This window comes from Rhinoderma darwinii, chromosome 9, assembly GCF_050947455.1.
Source record: "Rhinoderma darwinii isolate aRhiDar2 chromosome 9, aRhiDar2.hap1, whole genome shotgun sequence".
Classification (NCBI taxonomy): Eukaryota; Metazoa; Chordata; class Amphibia; order Anura; family Rhinodermatidae; genus Rhinoderma; species Rhinoderma darwinii.
In genome coordinates this window covers 42,391,788-42,413,300 of record NC_134695.1, presented here as the reverse complement: position 1 = coordinate 42,413,300, position 21,513 = coordinate 42,391,788, and the positions used below count along the sequence as shown (strand labels likewise).

The 21,513-nt window shown below is 42.5% G+C and overlaps 1 protein-coding gene across 1 annotated transcript; it reads left to right on the top strand.

The window, feature by feature from the left end:
- Positions 1–166: 166 nt before the first annotated feature.
- LOC142660162 (5-hydroxytryptamine receptor 3A-like) lies at positions 167–17,323 on the top strand. The gene is made up of 9 exons (XM_075836745.1): positions 167–212; positions 2,277–2,425; positions 6,443–6,487; positions 8,505–8,614; positions 9,525–9,697; positions 14,795–14,955; positions 16,274–16,478; positions 16,624–16,821; positions 16,917–17,323. Exons 1-9 carry the CDS (start codon positions 167–169, stop codon positions 17,201–17,203), a joined length of 1,374 nt encoding a protein of 457 aa, XP_075692860.1. The 3' UTR covers positions 17,204–17,323.
- The last annotated feature ends 4,190 nt before the right edge of the window (positions 17,324–21,513 follow it).

Sequence of the window (21,513 nt, the reverse complement as noted above, 5' to 3'; positions counted from 1 at the left end):
TGCAGGAAATGGCTGGTGTCTTAAAACAAGTCTTACTACTTTATAAAAAGCTTTGGTATTCTTTTTTCATTCTTTAAGTATTACCTTTAGTTGCCTCCCACAAACAATTTCTAGAGCGTAGGAAAACCTGTGAATTTGGTAGGTCACCCCGGACTCATGTAGCAGAATGTTCCCCCGCCATGTGTTCCTATGGCTGCCGTTTATTCTATTCGGTAAGTTATGCTGTACGTATCTATGTATAATTTTGAGGAGACTTCTGGAATCTGAGGTGACCACACATAGATTTTCTGTGGAGAAACCAAGCGACGACGCCAGTTTTCTACAGACGTTATTTTGTATGTGATGACCTCCGTGGTATGTACATTTTCCCCATTCTCAAGAGTTATAAAACTTGTTTAGTGGGCGCCTATTGTCAGTCTATATATAACTAACAGTGTAAGTACCAGTTCTTTTGGACACATTGATAGAAATGTTCTGCACTTTGTGCTCCTGTTTGGCATGAAACGTTTCTCGGTCCGGCTCCACAAGATGTCTGGCGGCAAAACTGACCCTATAGGAAACTGTGGGATCAATTTCCCTCCGGATTTTTGTATTAGCCAGAGGAAAAAAAAAAAGTTTGAACCAGACAATGTGTGATGTTTAGTGAGGTTTAATTTTATGATTTACGTATAACAGTTTATTAAGCCATGACTAGTTTTATCTTCTCTATATAATAACTACAGTTATCATTTAATCAGAAACATAATAGATTTACTGCTTTCCACAGTATAACTCCAGCACTGTCTAATTTCTCATATTCTCAAAGTTTACTCATATGCCTATAATTTTTCCAAAGTCAATCATGATATCACCTCTGGCAAAGAAAGAGATTATAAGAATATTTATCTCTTTTTTTCTGTATAATGGACAGGTAGGGTGGATTTAGAATACTAGAACATGTTGTTTCTGTTTAGATCGACTTTTGTCATTATTATTTTTATTACCTTTATTATCATGTACCGATCTCTAAAATGCCATCATAATATTATATTTTCGGGCCATAAACGGCCGAAAAATCGGAAGCAGAACCACTCCAAACATCTGCCCATTGATTGCAATGGGAAAAACTGCGTTCTGTTCCGATGGGCCGTTTTTTTACGTGGCCGTTTTGAAAACAGCTCCAAAAACGGCCGTAAAAAACGCAGCGAAAAAATCGCGAGTGGCTTAAAAAACGTCTGAATATCAGAAGGTGTTTTCCCTTGAAAACAGCTCCGTATTTTGAGATGTTTTTGAGTTTGCGTATGAACATACCCTAAAGGTAATCATAAATTACTTTGGTTTTTTCGTATGCTGTTTAAAATCACTGCAAATCTTATTTAATTTTTTTGTTAAAGGGGTATTCCTGTCTGATCATGTTATGGCATACTGGGGAGCACCCATCCGACTGGTGTAGGCAGGGAATTGCAACACATCTCCATTCAAGTAGGTGGCTGGGAAAGTCACTATGTAGGGAAAAATTGGGAAGGAGCTGCAGCAATTAACCAGCGCTGCACCCCCTTTGTCTGTTATATTTGGTAGGTTACATACAGATGACTACACAGAAATTGTTTGTTGTCTGTTACCATGGAGACACATACGTCTGCCTAGGAGCTGTAGACACAAAATTAAGAGTTTTATGGTAAACTATTTACAAGGTTGCTTCATTTTTCATTTTAGATACATTGGCACAATAAGCAAAAAAAATAGCTGCAAAGGTGGAAATGGCCTCAAAACAGGGAGTACTGTAACTTTGTGTAATTCACACACAGTCCCAATTTAGCACCTGAGCTCTTGGTAATTATTCAAGGAATCTATGGACTGCTGTGTTAGCCCCTGTTCACACTGAGTTTTTTTTTGCAGGCAGAAAAATCTGCCCCAGTCAGATTTTGACCTGCCTGCACTCTCTTTTCGGCCGGGGCCATTATGCGCAGCGGGTAAACAAACGCTTTGTCTGCCTCCCATTGATGTCAATGGGAGGTCAGAGATGGAATCACCCAAAGATAGGACTTGACGCTTCTTTTTCCGCTAGCTTTTTTTTTGGGAGCCGTTTTCAGCTGTTTTTTGGCGTGGTTTAAACGTCAAAAAACGTGCCAAAAAACTCAGTTTGATATACTCTCATGGGTTATGAAGCAAATGTTACGCTATTACATTTAAGAAAAAATAAGTTTATAATTATAGATACAAAAGAAAACAATAAATGGCCAATTAATAAACTGTATGACAACGATTATAAGTGATAGTTCTGTATTTTTTCTTAGATACATGTCAATGTGAATCTGCATGTAGTTTTCAAAATCTTTTGAAGACTATTGACTTCTTAAGTGCCCCAAATGTGCGTCCAGTGAAGAACTGGAGGACGGCATCCGAAGTGTACCTGGACCTGACCTTATACACCATTATAAACTTGGTAAGATTAATCTCTTTATAAAAAATGTAAGAAAAGGAAATTTATGTACGTGGGTATGGACAAATAAATGGATGTACAGTACTCACCCATAGCATATCAGACTCAGGTAAGTAGCAAGGGAGAATATGCATAAGCACAGTGGAATATATAAATACATAAGAGTAGGGCACTTGGGCTCCTCATCTTAGCAGATCCATTATGATACCCTTTTGTGGGCACACACAGAACTATTGATTATCACATTAAAGGGACTGTGTCATGAATTACATTGAATTAATTAATTAGATATAAGTACATAGATGATAAATAATGTGTTTGGTCTTTTTTTATTTTTCTTTAATCTAGCTATTTTTTTTTTTTTACATTTCCTGGGCTCGGCCATATTGGAGACACACTTACTTCCTGTGTAATCAGTACAGCAGGGTATGTGCGCTTTATGGTAGCTAAAATGAATGTCAGTCCCTAACATGCTACCTGTCCCTAAATATACAACTCCATCAGTGGCATCAGGTCTAGCATCTCCCTCCCTGTTCATCCATTTGTCTGTATGGCGTGGCACCCTCTAATTCCTGACGCCTACACACATGCAGTGGACTATATGACTATTTGATACTTAGGATTTTCTAATACCTCTTTTCTACTGTCCCTGAGGAAATGTAAAGGGCTAAACTTTATGTTCTGCCAACATATATTCCTGGTGATGCTGTGGATCCACGCACGAAATCCAATATGAAATGGATACTAAAACTTGTGCCTTTACTGTAGTATCAACTTGTTGCCGACGTCACTTGTATTTTGTAGTACTAATGTAGAAGTTGAGTTTATTTTGTCATATGGTACAATTTAATGTGTGATTTTCCATAAGACTGGAGGTAATTCGACTTCGTTATACAAGGCTCTGTTCACATTATCTTCTGACAGAGGTATAGGTTGGGAATATTTCCTGCTGTATGTGTTTTTTTGTGGGATTCCTCTGTATAGAAAAGCGCAGCAGCAGGGGCGTAACTAGGAAAGACTGGGCCCCATAGCAAACTTTTGACTGGGGCCCCCCCTCTGCTGGGTATCACACAACCCCCCCCCCCTTGTAGATAGTGCCTCCCTATAGATTCCACCACACAGCGCCCCCCTATAGATAGCACTATACACAGCCCCCTGTAGATGACGCCATACAGCCCCCCTGTAGATAACGCCATACAGACCCCCTCTGTAGATAACACCATACAGAACCCCTCTGTAGATAACGCCATATAGCCCCCCCCCCCAAAAAAAACCGGCCTATAGTTTGTCCTACAAAAGACATGCATCCCCTATCCACAGGATAGGGGATACATGTGTGATCGCTGGCAGTGATAAGGAGAACGGGGGACCGAAAGTCCCCCGAAGTTCTCCATGACAAACCTCGGACTTCCGGCGTCTGCGCAGTTCAATAAAAATGAAAGGAACGCTGGTCACGCATGCGCACAAGCGCGACCGGCGCTCCATACATTTCTACGGAGCTGCCGACACAGACCCCGGAAGTCCGAGGTTTGTCATGGAGAACTTAGGGGGGACTTTCGGTCCCCCGTTCTCCTCATCCCAGCGATCCCACATGTATCCCCTATCCTGTGGATAGGGGATGCATGTCTTTTGTAGGAACAACCCCTTCAGTGGCGTCGCGCTGTAGCAGCCATAGCGGCTGCTAGCGGAGCCTGCGGCCATCGGAGGGGGCCGTGCCGGCGGGTGCCACGGGCCCTGTAGAAGTCGCTATGGCTGCTATAGCGGTAGTTACGCCACTGCGTATAGGTTTGTACGTCGTAAAACTATAGCTCCCAGCATGGCCGGAACAATGGTAAGGATATGCTGGGAGATGCGGTTTCACAAAAAAAATCCTATCACCATCATCTCGCTGCAGATCATACAGTGACTACAATACTGATTAGAGGCAGAATAAACATTTACATTAAGTGACTCACCGGTGACATCTCAGATTCTAGTTCTTTTCTTCTCCCTCCGGTTCAGACATCTATGATGGATTTCTCCCGGCCATGACCCATTTCTGCAGTTTTCCGTTTAGATGTCTTCAGCTTCTCATTTCTGCACCTATAAACAAAGTTAAAATTCTCAACACATCTAAATATAACTGTCACACACACACACACACACACACACACACACACACACCGTGCCCCCTGTAGATAGTGACCTACATAGAAGCCCCTGTAGATAGTGCCCACATATGGACTCCAGAGCTGCAAGGCAATAGTGCTAACCACTGAGCCACCGTGCTGCCCTATATATAGCTTCCCCTATAGTTAGTGCTCCACGTATAGCCCACCTCTGTAGATAGTGTCTCACATATAGCTCCCCCTGTATATAGTGTCCCACATATAGCCCACCCCTTTAGACTGTGCACTACATATAGCCACCCTGTTGCTAGTGCCCCACAGGTAACCCACCCCTGTATATAGTGTCCCACACATAGCCCACCCCTATAGAAAGCACCCTAAAAAAATAGCTCCTCTATAGATAGTGCTCTACATATAGCCCACCCCTGTATATAGTGCCCCACATATAGACCCCCCCTGTATATAGTGGCCCACATATAGACCCCCCTGTATATAATGGCCCACATATAGAGCCCCCTGTATATAATGGCCCACATATAGAGCCCCCTGTATATAGTGGCCCACACCCCCACATATAGACCCCCCTGTATATAATGGCCCACATATAGAGCCCCCTGTATATAATGGCCCACATATAGAGCCCCCTGTATATAATGGCCCACATAGAGCCCCCTGTATATAATGGCCCACATATAGAGCCCCCTGTATATAGTGGCCCACACCCCCACATATAGACCCCCCTGTATATAATGGCCCACATATAGACCCCCCTGTATATAATGGCCCACATATAGAGCCCCCTGTATATAATGGCCCACATATAGAGCCCCCTGTATATAGTGGCCCACACCCCCACATATAGACCCCCCTGTATATAATGGCCCACATATAGAGCCCCCTGTATATAATGGCCCACATATAGAGCCCCCTGTATATAATGGCCCACATAGAGCCCCCTGTATATAATGGCCCACATATAGAGCCCCCTGTATATAATGGCCCACACCCCCACATATAGACCCCCCTGTAGCTACTGGCCCACATATAGACCCCCCTGTAGCTACTGCCCCACATATAGACCCCCTATATATAATAGCCCACATAAAGACGACCCCCCCCCACTATAGATAATACCTTTCACATTTTTATGAGGGGAAAAAAAAATAATTGACATACTCACATGATCCCGTTCCCACGCTGTTCACTGGCGATGCAGATATGCTCTCTTCTGAGCATGTCTGCAGGAGCTGAACGAGCATCCTCCAATGACGCGGATTGGCGGGGCAGAATGACTTGCCCTGCCAATCAGCACCTTCCAAGCATGGAAGCAGCGCGATGATGTCATCGCGCCGCTAGCCAATCAGTGTCATTGTAAGGCACTGGATGGTCAGGCACGGAACATGCCCGGCCATTCAGTGCTAATACATGTATTTGGCTGCCGCTAGCACTGGGGCCCCCTCCGGTGCTAGCGACACCTACAGGCATGAGAGGGCCTGTGTAAGGCTCGGCGTCGCGGGCCCCACAGTAGCGGCGCTACCGCTGTAGCAGCCATAACGGCTGCTAGCGGCGCCACCGGGCATTTGGGTGTGCGTGTCGGCTGGCGGCACGGGCCCCCTCAAGCCCCGGGCCCCGTAGCAGCCGCTACTGCTGCTACCGCGGTAGTTACGCCACTGCGCAGCAGACTACACTTTCTTGTGTAGTTAAAAGAAAAGAGATATGGCGGTGCATATCAGGCTGATGAATTTGCCATCCGTTGGGTAAATGGGGCCCTATGGATACGTTTGGCGTATGAGAAACAGAGTAGAGTAGTGAACAAAGTAGTACCACAGAGACTAAACCGTTAAATGACAAATTCGACTCCACTTCATACTCATGGTCTATCAATCTGACTAATTATTTCTCAATTTTCTAGGATATGAGTAAACAAACTGCAATCATCTACATCTGGTTTTACATGGTAAGACTATAATTTAAATGTCTACAGTATTATATCTACTAAGTCAAAGAATTCCTAAAAGCTTGAGATTTTCCTTCTATGAGATAGAAATATGTTTTGTTTAATCTATATATTTCCAAAAATAATGGCCTTAAATTCAATCTCCTACCATTACAATAAATAGTCCCTGACATGACCCAGTGGCACCGGACAAGGATGTCCCTTTCTCTATGCCATATATCCTATTTCCTTTAACACTTCTCAATAAACAACTACCACAGAGACTATTCTGCCTATTCTACAATTCCCAGCCATACATTGACTGAACTGTCTATAGCTGTCTTTATATACTTGAAAATGGGACAATGATGAAGAAGAAAAGGCTTCCCATAATGACTGTTTATCAACTATTCACAGGATGATCAGTGGGGGTCGGACCACTCGGACCCTCACCGATCATGAGAACAGGCTTACTTTGCCGTTCCTGGGAGCCTCATAGAAATGGACCAGTAGTACACCTGCTGAGCCACCGCTCCATTCACTTCCAAAGGGCTGCCAAAGATAGCACAGGAACGGGAAGGTAAGCCTGTTCTAGTGATCAGTGGAGGTCCCAGCAGACGGACCCTCATCGATCAGATATTTAGCACCTATCCTATGGATAGGTGATAAATTATGAGTACGGGAAAACCCCTTTATTGTTTCGTCCCAAACTATTAAACCACCACTACCTGTAATTCCTAAGAAACTAATTACAAACTCTTGTCAAGATAGTTCGGAAGGTTCTCCAAGAAACGTAGCTACCAACACCAGATATGTGCTAGACGTGTTCAGCAGGTGAAGGGCCATTCACACTTATGTGGTGGTCACTCAAACCCCTTCATGAATATCTCTGTGTATACGGGGTCTTATGGAGCATGCCACAGTTTGTTTTTTCTATTGGGTTCGCACATGAAAATCATTGTCCTATTATGGTTCTGTACAAATCTGAGCCATAATATGGCCTTGTGCGGGAGCCCTTATCATCACAAACATGGCTCTTTCCATCGTGCGATCTAATAGATTTATATTCCCACTTTACTTCACAATTTGGTCTCTTTGTTAACCTTTGTCTTCCACTATTAATATTGAAAAGGAAGCGTTGAGTCACAAAATTATCTTAATAACTCACAGTGCCCAGGGCTACAGAGATGTTAAATATAGCCACTGCTACCTCAATGTGCCTAACAGGTAATTGCATTTCAGGAATTACTGTTAAGAGTCTCTTATGTAACTGCGCTTACTTGTCCAGTAAAAAAAATAAAATAAAAAAAAGATGTTTTAGGAGAATAGGTATATCCTGTATTCTACTTCTTCTCTGTAGTCCCATGTAAACTGCTGTCTGTTTGACTATATTAACAAGGGAGTCTGTAACCAGGACAGGAAAGAGAGAACGTTATGAGGTTAGATTCCTTAAAGGGATTGTCTCATGAAAACAACCCCTGTCTATATGCCATGAGGGGGCATATGGATATCATTGAGTACTGTCCCCGTCTCAAGGCTTCACCTCTATGACCGAAAATGGTGAGCCACTCTTGCGTACAAGGCCATCACATGCATTCAATGGGCAGCCAGAGATTTTAATAGCTGCTTTGCAGTAAAAATGTTAAAGACTTAGGTTCTGTTCACACTACCGTTCAGGGGTTTTGTTGAGGTTTCAATCCACAGCTCTATTCTTGGCATCAAAAATATTGGAACTCCTGATGAACTTCTATGAGGTTAATGGGGTCCATTTGGATCCTACAAAAAACTGATCCATCATGGTGGTTATGGCTCTCTTTTTGGAACAACCGGTGGTCTATATAAATATATATGTAAAGGGATTTAAAATTCACCCAATGAGTCTGGTCTAGATCAGTGGTGGTCTTGTATAATGCAAGAAAATAGTTCACTGAAAACTCTTGTCTGGAGCTTTGGCACCATATTTATTCTTTCTTTTAGGTGTTTTAGTATCAATGATCTAGATATTTTCTTTATGACATTGAATTTTTCTATTTTGCAGTCGTGGAAAGATGAATTTATATCATGGAACCCAGATGATTTTTGTGGAATTAAGAAAATGTTTGTCTCGAGTGATTACTTTTGGAAACCAGACATGTACATCTATGAAATGTAAGGCTGTTTTAATTCCCAAAATAATTACTCTGAACATGTTGTATGCCGCATTTAATCATTTTTGCCGGTAATTAAGTTGAAAGTACGTGCTTGTTTTACAGCCATAATATAGATTCATTTTGGCATCCATATAATGGGAACCGAGACCTGACCCCCCCCCCTCCCCCTGGTCTACTGAACCAAACTTGGATCGCCATAGGGTACTATGGTGATGTAAGTGCTCATTCAGACGAACGTAAATCACGCACAGCACACAGACCCATTGATTTTAATGGCGCCGTTCACACATGCAGGTGTTTTCACACATCGAGTCCGCTGCGTGAGACTCACTGCATGTCCTATATTGGTGCGTTTTCACCAATTAATCTCAATGGTGCGTGAAAGCGTGATTAACTCATCAATTCCATTAAAAAAAAATAATTTGCTTTGCGAGAGGGTGAAAAACACATGCCACTCGCAAAGCACAGATGTAATAATGCAACACACATGGACCAGATTTACGCACGTTTTTTACGGGTGTAAATCTGTCACGCTCGTGTGAATGTAGCCTAAGTTATCTGCCCTGTGTAATGTGATCTATCATGTCTTGTAGTCTTGGTGGTTTTTCAGTGAGTGCAGTGATTCTGAACAGCAACAGGCACTGTAATAGCCAGGTAAAGGGGAAAAGAGGCATCTGATAAGTGGAAAAAGAGGAATTTGAAAGAAGTTTCATATCAATACCATAATGGATGAATATCTGTTGAAAAGTGAGCTCCAGGTTATTTGTAAAACGAGTCACCATGGAGTGTTGAAGACAGAGTTCATGGTTTCTTCAGTCCCATTTATTTAATAACTTGCTTCATAAGTAATTATTGTCGCTTGTTTGCATTTTATATTGATTCACCTCATTATATATCATATTTCTCAGGATTGATTCTGATGACAAGTCTCCAGAGATTCCATATTACGGAATAAATAACAATGGAAAAATTGTTAATGCGATGCCATTGCGGATTGTTAGTGCCTGCAATTTAGACGTCCTTAAGTTTCCCTTTGACAACCAAACCTGCAGATTGTCTTTTGGGTCATACATATACACAGGTATGGTTACATAGTTTACATAGTAACATAGAAAATGACTGAAAAACTGTATTTTTTTTTTCAGCCATCATTTAGTTAAAATTGATGAAAACCTGATACAGGACATGTAGTTCCTAGGCAAATTTCCAGGAGCATTTGCCACTTTCTCCGCCATCTCTGTAAATTTCTCTCTAAATTTCTCGAAACCTCCTAAGTCATCAAAAAGTTTGTCTTTAATAACACATTATATGAAGAGTAGAGGAGATGAAGGGGGTAGGAGGCTGCTGCTGTGGCAGTCTCTCTGCCTCAGTCTCTGTGTGAGTGCATGATGTGTAATATTTAGACATTGTATGGCACTGTTATTATATTACTTTATGTATGTGGTATTTGTCACAATCTGTGAGTATGTGGACCAACTAGGCCGCACCGTCGTAGCGGAGTAGCAGCTGGCCAAACAGTGTACCAAGTCTAGACAAAGTCCAAGCATAAGGGTATGTGCAACAGCCCAGACAGTAGCAGCGGCTTAGGCACAGATGGTATTTTTACGACAGGTGATGCAAAACATGGCAGGAGGTACCAGGCATGGCAGATGACACCAGACGTGGTGTAAGACCGCAGGCATAGCAGACGGCACAACGCGACTCCAACACTACAGAGGGCACAGGAACAAATACAGCATGGGATACAGGATACAGGTAGCAGGGCATGGGAACACTGGGAATAGGATACAACTAAGGGACCATTTGCAAGACTAACATAGGAATACAAACAACGCTCAGGGAAGGAGTGAAAGGGCAGGACCCTTTTTATAGTCCAGGGTGATCTGGGAGTAATTAGTTAATTCTTTACATGTGCGCATGCTGGCCCTTTAAGGCCGGGAATGAGCTTGAGTGTGCACCCTAGTGTTCAATCCAGGGAAGGACGGCCGCATGGGAGGGTCACGTCGGCAGGATGAGAGTGGTCTGCAGTCCACGACCACGGCCGTTACAGTATTATTGGTATAATAAAGTACTATGTTAGCACTGTATTATGGTATTTACATTGTGTGACACTGCTATTAGGCACTGCAGAGTACAATATTTTTTGCATTGTATGGCTGTGACGGCACTGTATACCATTGTTATTAAAACAAATGTATGAAAGTACATTAAAAAAAGAGGATATACAAGGTCTACTCTACACATTAATAATCTTTACAGTGCTATATATTGTTGATAGGCAAAATGTTAAAAATAAACATGAGTTTCTTAGTACACATTTTGATCAACTTGTATAATCTCACTTCACGGTGAGCTCTTTTAGAGTATGTTCACATGCGGCAGATTTGTTGCAGAAATTTCTGCGATTGTCCCATTCATCTGACCTGGGCTTGCAGAAATCCATGCACATGCTGCAGAAACAAGCACCTGCAGGTAGAGTAGCCCAACAGCACCACTGCTGCCAGGCTAAGCCCAATTGGCTTTGGGCTACATCCCCCCTACAGGGACAGGGCCACAGCAACCAAGACCACCACACAGCACCACAATAGATCCAGAATTAATTAATTAATTCAAATGAGGACAGATTAATACGCTATATTACCAAAAAATAGAAAGACGTTGCCAACAGGTCCAATTTTTCCAGTGATCTATTGCTTCTAAGCGACGAAAACGAACATAAAGTTGATAGTACACACAACTGTATGAAAATGTTACTTGGCCAACATTTGGCGTCGTTATTTGGAAAGCATACTGTGCGGTGCTTAAAATGAGTCACTGTATGGTATGGTCAGGGGTGTAGCTATAGGAAGTGCAGAGGCAGCAGTTGCACCTGAACCTGGTGCCTGGGCACGTGCCACATGAGAAGACACCAGTTTTATAAAAGACACATGGTAGTTGGGGGACCCTGTTACAGATTTTGCATTGGGGCCCAGGCGCTCCAAGTTACACCTCTGGGTATGGTTACTTATACACTGTATGCCCATACTCCATATAGGGGTGCCACCAGAATATACTAAACGGGGCATCAATCATCCATCCACAGCCAGCCCAGGTAGGAGTGATTGCTATTTTATTTTGTAGATAAGTATGCTTTAAAGTGTAGCTAAACGTTTGACAAACTTCTGACATGTCATAGTGACATGTCAGAAGTTTGGATTGGTGGGAGTCCGAGCACTGAGACCCCCACCAATCGCTAGAACGAAGCATCTGAAGCGCTCGTGTGATCGCTCAGCCGCTTCGTGTCTGTTCGGCTTTTTCCGGTAATAAATGTATTGGTGTACGGACTCAATAGAAAGTCTATGAGCCCGTACTCCGATACATCGGCTTTCCAGAAATAGCCGAACAGACACGAAGCGACTGAGCGCTCACATGAACGCTTCAGTTCTAGCGATTGGTGGGGGTCTCAGTGCTCGGACCCCCACCAATCCAAACTTCTGACATGTCACTATGACATGTCAGAACTTTGTCAAACTTTTAGCTACACTTTAAGCAAACAATTGCCTAGTGATCTTGCATTTTCTTTGACAATGTAAAGCCCAGAACAGGTTTACGATTGGGAAATGCCACACATACTCACAAGGTGTTCACCACTGCACTGCTGCAAACCCACTGGAGGCAAGCTGTTTAAATATTTAAAATTGTAAATTGTATCTCTCTTTTTTTCGTGGAAACTGCCCATTTGGTATTTAGACAGTATTTTACACATATCTCAAAACATCTCAAAACAACGAGTCTACAATCACCTCCCGACTAAAACAAGCCACAAGGTCAACCAGTCACTCTCTACATTGCCATTCATACCTTATCAGTAAACTTTACCCATTACAGGGTCTGAGAATCAAGACTTTTTGAAAGTAGCTCAATGCAAAAATATCAACGTTTTATCCATATTCCCAAATTAATTAAGTAACAAAACTGATGCCAATCTGACCATATAATGCATATAAAAATGCAAGATGAGAAACACAATGCAGAAATAAACTGCAAGATGTTAAAGAGGCTCTGTCACTAGTTTATTAATTCCCTATCTCCTAACTAATCTAATAGACGGAATTAAATGGGGGAGGAATCCTCCAGCTCACCGATCCTATGTCTGAGCCCGGACAGCGCGACACATGATGAAGATCAAAGCAGAAAAAGAGAAACTTGATCCAACGTTGGGTTTAAAAGGAAGTAATATACAAAGGGGTGGATGTATCAGATAGCAGGCCTACGCGTTTCAGGCAAGTCACTTGTCCTTATTCATGGCGTGTTGCATGTGACTTGCCTGAAACGCGTAGGCCTGCTATCTATGCATCCACACCTTTGCATATGGACTTTTTAATATATTTTGAATAAAGTTGGAGTATTACTTCCTTTTAAACTAAGCGCTGGATGAAGTTTCTCTTTTTCTGCTTGAATCTAATAGGCGGTTTGCTGCTAATAACTACAGTGTAATTTTTTTTAAAAAACGTTTATTATTTGCATTATGAGCATTTTTCTAAATATGCTAATTTTGCTCTAATAGCCAAACAGGAGGGGACTCTTTTTTTTTCTCTCTGGGCAGTGTAATGTTTTCTGTATGATGCTGTCCAATCATGATACAGATTCTTCCCCTTTCCTGCCCAGCAACACAGTGTGATCATATAGTATACAGCTTCCATTCCCGACTGTGTTTTTAACTGGTGATATCTCTGGTTGTTACACATCTAGAACTGCGATCCTGAAAAATCTCATCTTTCATATGCCACAAGAAGCACTGTTCTGGGTGGTCCGCAGCCTGAGATATAGCTATTTAAAGTGATGCCCCTTCCCTCCAGCCTCAGTCTCTCACACTGTGTGAAGCAGCTTCATGCTGATAGGACAGCGTCAGAGGCTGTCACATAGCTCCACCTCAGGAAAATCACTGGTGTTACTACCCAGTTGTCTAGTATAGCCTTATTTGCATATTTAGAAAAAAGCTCATAACTTAAAATAAATGTTTTGGAACACAATTTTCACTATCATGATCAGTGACAGCGCCTATTAAATTAGCTAGGACATTGGGCATTACTAAACTAGTGACAGATCCTCTTTAAACTGGTTTTCAGCCGCTGAACAGCAAACAGAAAATAGTAAGGAAGTGAAACGTAAAGGGGGAAGTTTATTAAAATTTCTACAGCAAGTTGCAAAAGGACCAAAAAGTCGCAATTAGGTTTAAAATTGAGACTTTTGAGCGTTTTACGCTTCCCATGCACTTTTGCAAAAGGAGGCCGTAGCTTCCCAGGATAGGGCAGGACCACAGTGGTCCGTCACATTTATTATAATTTATGCCAGAAAACTAGCATACATTATAGTGGTAATCTACGCCTGTTGCCTGCTGACATAGAGTTCACTCTTTCGGGCGTAGCAAAGTAGGGGCCTGTGCTTCCGGGTCTTCTCAGGTTCCCTCAGTGTGCCGCGGCACATACAATGTTGCGTTGAGTGCTGCTCGGCATCAGGACCTCGTATGAGCCATGGCAAGCTGAGGGAACCTGAGGGGACCCGGGAAGGGAGAAGCAGAGAGGAACAGTGAGGTGAGTATAAATTGTTTTTACATTTTATGTCTGATGAGGGATATTGTTGGCGCACAGCCACGGTCGTTATGCCACCATTGTTGCATGTGGAAAAGCCAGTGTTAGTAAATCTGCCCCAAAGTATAATAGAAGGTTGTATAACTTGTGACTTTATATTCATAAAACTGGAAATCCCCTTTAAGTCCTTATAGAAGTGGTCTAATTTAGAAAGCCCATTTTTCTACATACTATTAGGGAATTCTGAGTTAATAGAGGGGGGTCCCCTGTTTAGGATCCACATATATTGGCCAGAGTGGAGAGTGGCTACATAGTGGCTCTGGAGGATTTGTCCTGTTTTGCATTACAGAGATAGCCTATTGATATGAATGGACACTGTGTAATATTTTATTTCCCCTGTGGCGGCGCCACATGAAAATTGAACACTTACTGCCAGGTTTCTCCACAGATTACAGCTCATTACTGGGGGTCCTAGCCGGGGGACACTTTGTGATCAGCTTACTGCCAAGGTACCCTTCTAACAAGTAGGGATTGTCCAGAGTGGACAAAGTCTTAAATGCACTGCAGATATAACATATAAATAACGTTAACCTTTTTTGCTTTTTCAGTTTCTGACATCATTATGTTGCCAAAAAGTAACTCATCTATGCTCAACCAAAACTCCTTGGATGTTTTTACCAGCAAAGGTGATTGGGTTCTTCAAGCTGTCATGGTCCATGAGAGGTCATATGTGTCTGAGGGAGAAGAATTCAACCAAGTCATATACAGTGTAGGCAATTATACAAATGTCGGCTTTAACCAAGAATCTTTGATGCTGTCATCACCTCCATCTTTGAACTGCTCATCTTTAGTCGGGGTTTGCTGCATCATCGTAGATGCAGGATCATGCACATGGCCATATAACGGGAAATGCTTTCCTGGTCTCCCTGGATGGAAGTTAATCCAATCCCTGGCATTAAATGTATGGCCAAGTGCATGAACTGCAATAAAAAAGATGGCAATTGCAAATTCTACCTTCTCTAGTCCTGCTTTTTTAGAAAAAAATTGTTTTCTAAAATAAAAATGATTGCACGAAAATATTTTAAAATGACTCCACCCAGAAATTATTTTAAATATACAGTAACTATATAAAAGGGTTGTATGAGAATAACAAAAAATGGCTACCAATACTGCCACCCTTGTCAATAGGGTGTGTCTGGTATCAAAACTATGCTAAGAGATGGGGCTTAGATGTCATACTAGACACAATATGAAAAGAGTTGTGCTATTTCTGGAAGAAAGCAGCCCCCTCTTTCTAACCTCATAGAACCACTTTAAGGTTCTGTTCACACTTCCAGTCTTTGCCGTTGCTCTTTGGTGGCCAGAAGAGCATAGCATGGTCTAGTGTTCTGTCAAGTTTGGAAAAAAACAAAAACGGATGCCTGACACTTTATAAGTCAAATTAATTCCTCAGGATACATTACAAACTGGATCACACAGGATTCCTTATAAAAATGTAAGCCATGACGCCAATGTGAACAGAGCCTAATGTATTAAGTAACTGCAGAGACTTCAGCAGCCAGCGCTAAAGAAGCATCCATTCTATTATGCTCAGAGAGCCTTCAATATTTCCTTGGAACTCATATGAAGGCAACCCCTTTTTGCATAGAAGCCAGCCTGGGCGATCAACTGATCGCCACGGGTCTGGCTACTGTAACCCCCAGCGATCAGCTATTATTGCCATGGGTAGACATGTTTGCGTATAAATTTTTCCTACAGCAGCTACTGCAGGAGAACTGTAGCATTACATGTCGGCCATTCAAATGACCATTCATAGAAGGCCCGAGTCTGCCAGAACGAGAGACACTCTTACAGAGTGGGTCTCCATTCTGCCCAGAGTGGATCTCCATTCTACCCGAACGTAGGACCCTTCCCATAATGTCCATATGCCCTAACAGGCTGGATTTAATCCGGCAGTGCAGGAGCCGCTGGAGGGGAGTCCCAAGTAGACTAATAGTGGATGTTCTAAGGGTTGTTTAACTGGTAGTTGATTTGGCAGCACTTGTTCTTCAAGTTCACATGACTTTTATATAATTTCCTTTCTATAGATTTATATTAGAAGAAACCCTATGATTTATGTCCTCAACCTCATCATCCCAGCATGCTTCCTGGTTTTCCTGGACATTGCCAGTATGTTCATCCAGAGTTACGGCGAAAGACTTGGCTTCAAAATTACCATTGTTTTCGGGTTCTCTGTACTCCTGCTCATTCTCAATGACATGCTTCCCATTGCCGATAACACTCCCATGTTAGGTATGTTCTCCCAAGTAGAGGAAGAAACATGGCAGCCGGCGTGTTCCACATCTAGTAATACTTCACATAGCTTTTGAAAGGTTCCGATCTCTTATTTTATGTTATTAAATGTTCTCCTGTTTTTGTATCTTAATATAATCTCTAGGTATTTTCTGTTGCATTTGCCTGGCTATGATGGTTCTCAGCATCATCGGTACAATCACGACCTCATACATGCTGGAGCAGTCCAACACCAATCCACATATCCCAATTTGGATACAGAAATTCATCTTGAAACATTTGTCACGAGTATTATGCTTTAAAACGGCTATAACAGATGAACTAGTTATAGTAGTCACGCCAGGTAATGGTGAGGGCAACAAAAAAAAAAAAGACTGTCATATCGGTAGTAAAAAAAAATCCATCAGCTCATCATGGCTTTCTATTGTCTTTTTACAGAACCCGGTAAAGCAAGGAAAGATAAGACAGATAAAGTAAAAGAAGTCAGAAAAGAAAAGAAACCTTTGGATGAAGAAATGAATAATAACCAAGAGGTTAAAGTTTTGAAAAAACTCTTGTTACAAATTTTGAAGATTCATGATGAATTGACTCTTGCTAAGAAAGAGAAAGAATCCCGATCCGACTGGGTGACGGTGGCCGTGATTGTGGACCGTCTAGTCCTTATTTTGGATCTCATTACGGTGTCATTGGTATTTATTATTATGATTTGTATCTGGGCCATTTGAGAAATTATTAAATAAATTATTCCTTGGAACTGGACAAACAAAATCATAGACAACACATGGACATAGAATTACAGTATGGGCATGTCACACTTGGTGCATTCTTCATGTGGAACTTGGGATTTCATTTTGCCTACCTGTAAAATGCCCTGAACATCGAACATGGTGACCTAATTGGTAGAGGTCATCTTTGTTAGTAAATGTTTCCAATGTGACTCTGCTATGTTGGTTGATATATAAAAATAGTTATTACGATAAGGGGATATTCACACACAGCAGATTTGTTGCAGAAATTTCTGGGACTGCACCATTCATCTGAATGAGACGTGCAAAAATCCATGCACATCCGGCAGGAAAAACCCTAAGCAGATGTGTGGAACTGATTTTAAGTCGCAGAAATATGCGCATGTGAATATGACCTTTAGGCCGGATTCACACGAGCGTGTTCGGTCCGTGATATACGGACCGTATGAAGGCAGTATTTCCCGGACCAAACACCGTTCAGGGAGCCAAGCTAGGAGTCCCTGCCTCACTGCGGGAAAACTGTCCCGTACTGAAAACATGATTACAGGCCTAACGGGGTTTTTCCACAAACACATTTAGGGGATACATGTGTGATCGCTGGGGCTCTGACCGCTGGGAAGCCCAGTGATGAGGAGAACGGGGGACCGAAAGTCCCCCAAAGTGCTCCATGGGAATACAGCGCTGGTGCGCATGCTCGGCCAGAACTCCAATCATTTCTATGGGACTTCCGGGACCGCTGTCTCCGGCAGCTAATATTAGGTACAGTACTGCACAGCAACCAATGACGTTGCAACTCTGCACCTGCAGGGGGAGCAGCCAAGCAGTCCAACAGCATTCTTGCTGCCAGGCTAAGCCCACTTGGCTCTGGGCTACAGCCCCCACATTGATTTTAAGTCGTTGCAGATATTTCTGCAACAAATATGCGTGAACATGGACCTGTGTCTTTTTTGAACCTATATACCTATGTACAGTAATATACCCTCAGTGTCAAAAATATCTAATGGACCTAAAGGCCCATTAATTAAACCTATGACTGTCTGCGTATGATCGATGCAATAGTTATATTTATGGTATAAACTTCTATCTTATGGGTGTAACAATTTCTGGAATCCGCTATCAAGACTCAGTTTTTTTTTTATTCTACTGACGTTGTTTTGTACTTTAGAAGTTATCAGTATTATGTTTCTTTCCGATGAATTAGTACAATGTTATACAGTATGTTCTTTTCAATGACAAGCCACATACCGTACGTAGTTATGAATTAGAACCTGTATAATACTCTCTAGTCTTACAGTATATTTTCTTCAGCTTTGTATTTTTAGATATTTTGGTATTCCCACCAATGATGGAAGTGTAGAAACATATGAACATGTAATAGAAAAATAAATAACTTATTAAAATAAAGGGCATGGCACTATGTCGGGCTCTATGTGGGCAAAGTATGGTACTCTGGGCAATGTAGTATGTACTATATAGGCACTCTGTGCATTGTATGTCACACTTTGGGCATGGCATGATGATCCAGCCACTCTGCGTACTATTTATCTGGACACTGTGTGGCTATATGCTCATACATATTTAGGGATCTGATATTAATATAGGGGTCTGGTGTCTGATAAAAATATAGAGGGTCTGATTAGACATAGGGGGTCAGAAATCAAAGGGGTTTTAGAGTCTTTAAAAATAGTGTGCAAATGGTTAAACTGCAGTAAGTTTAGTCACTAACGTATTGTCTGAAGCTGAAATGTCGCTGTAAGGCCCTATGCACATGACCGTCAATTTTCATCTGTAATTACGGAATTTGTAATTACGGATGAAATTGCAGACCCATTAATTTCTATTGGCCAAGGACACCTTTACGTATATTGAGGGATGTGCATCCGGGCCATAAAAATGATCTGCAAAATATAGAACATGCCCTATTGTCCGCAATTGCGTCACGGACTCGCCCATAAAAGTCTACTGGTGCTTCCGCAATTGCGAACGGCTACGGATGTGTATCAGTAGCCGTCAGATTCGTATTTGCGAACATTAAAAACTATTTTGTTCGTGTGTATGAGACCTAAGCCAGTCTTACATGCATAACGTTACTTTCAATTTGATACATTTATATTTTTATATATCATCTGAATGTGGTTGTTTCTGTAGCAGGTGCGTGGATTTCTGCAGATTCCATTCAAATAAATGTAACTGATTTCCAGTCGCAGACAATTTCTGCTACAAAATCTGCTGCATGTGACTGCATCCTTAGGCCGGGTTCACACGGGGCGGATATGCTGCGTAAAGGTACACAGCGTATCCACCCCGGTGGCCACGGGGAATTTCGGGTGAAAAACCGCACCTAATTGTGGTGGTTTTTCGCACGGAATGTCCGCTGTGGAAAACGGCAGGATTAGCCTGTAATGGGCTGCAGCGGTCACATGGGATGAAGCGTCATCCCAGGAGGCCGGCCTGCACAACGTCAGAGGTAAGTATAAGGAGTTGTTTTTTTTTCTAAGTTGCAATTTTTGCGGCGGAATTGCTGCAATTCCACCGCAAAAGTCACAACACTTGACTGTTTGCTGCGGGTTTTAGATCCCTATTGAATCCAATGGGAAAAACCCACAACAAACTCCCGCCAATTCCGCAACCACAGTTGACATGCTGCGGCTTAAAAAAACGCACCACTGGTCAATTTGTGTGCGGAATCTCCACATATCACGTACACAGCCCGTGGATGAGATTTCTTGAACTCTCATCTACTCCTCTGCTACAGTGGTTCACACAGAGATTTTGCAGGCAGATTTTGCTCTGCCTGCACGCCGATTTTCGCGTCATTTTTCGCCCGCGGCCAGTGAGCGCCGCGGGCAAAATACGCAGTGAAATACGCTTTCTCTGCCTCCCATTGATGTCAATGGGAGGTCAGAGACGTAAACGCCCGAAGATAGGGCATGCCCCTTCTCTCTCCCACGAGCCGATTTTTCCGCTCGCGGGAAAAATACACCTCCGGCTTCCATTGAAATCAATGGGAGGCATTTTCGGCCTTTTTATGGCTCGTTTTCTGACACGGTTTCCGCGTCAAAAAACTCTGTGTGAACTGACCCTTATGCTGCGGATTTTCCGCAACAAAATACTTTGCAGAAAATACGCAGTATTTACACCATGTGTGGACTAACCCTTAGGCCTTGTTCACACTGTGTAGATTTGCAACTGATTTTGCATGCATTTTTTAAGCCAATACCAGAATACTATCCAGGAGAGAAGACCTATAAGGGTATGTGCACATGTAGTGACCAAAAACGTCTGAAAATCCAGAGCTGTTTTCAAGGGAAAACAGACCCTGCTTTTCTGACGTTTTTTGACCAACTCGCATTTTTCGCTGCGTTTTTCGCGCCGTTTTCGCGGCGTTTTTTACGTCCGTTTTTGGAGCTGTTTTCATTGGAGTCTATGAGAAAACAGCTCCAAAAACGTCCAAAGAAGTGTCCTGCACTTCTTTTGACGAAGCTGTATTTTTACGCGTCGTCGTTTGACAGCTGTCAAACGACGACGCGTAAATAACAGGTCGTCTGCACAGTACGTCGGCAAACCCATTCAAATGAATGGGCAGATGTTTGCCGACGTATTGTAGCCCTATTTTCAGACGTAAAACGAGGCATAATACGCCTCGTTTACGTCTGAAAATAGGTCGTGTGAACCCAGCCTTAGACCTCCTTTATATAGTTCTTCTGTTTAGATTCCGTTCCTGGTTTTGGCTTAAAAACAACATGCAAAATCTGCAGCAAATCTGCACAGTGTGAACAAGGCCTAAGGGTATGTTCCAACAGGCAAGATTGTCTGCAGGCTTTTTTTTATGCACCGCTGTCAAAAGACGGCGCGTAAAAAGACGGCCGCCTCAAAGAAGTGTATGTCACTTCTTGGGACGTAATTGGAGCTGTTTTTTATTGACTCCATTGAAAAACAGCTCCAATTACGTCCGTAATGGACGCCGCGAAAAACGCCAACACTTGCAAAAACGTCTGAAATTCAGGAGCTGTTTTCGCCTGAAAACAGCTCCGTAATTTCAGACGTATTTTACGTTTGCGTGTGAACATATGCTAAATTGACTTGCTGCGGATTTGAAAGTTGCACCGCGAAATACTTTCTTCATGACTTTTCTGTGATTTAATTCCACAAGGGGGTCTAAGATTTTCAAAATCTCATCCACTTTGCTGCTACTGTAAATGATGCAGAAAATCCGCACAGAATTCCGTTGCATGAACTCCGCAGTGTTTCGGCTGCCTTAGGCTATGTTCACACAGGGCAGATATCCT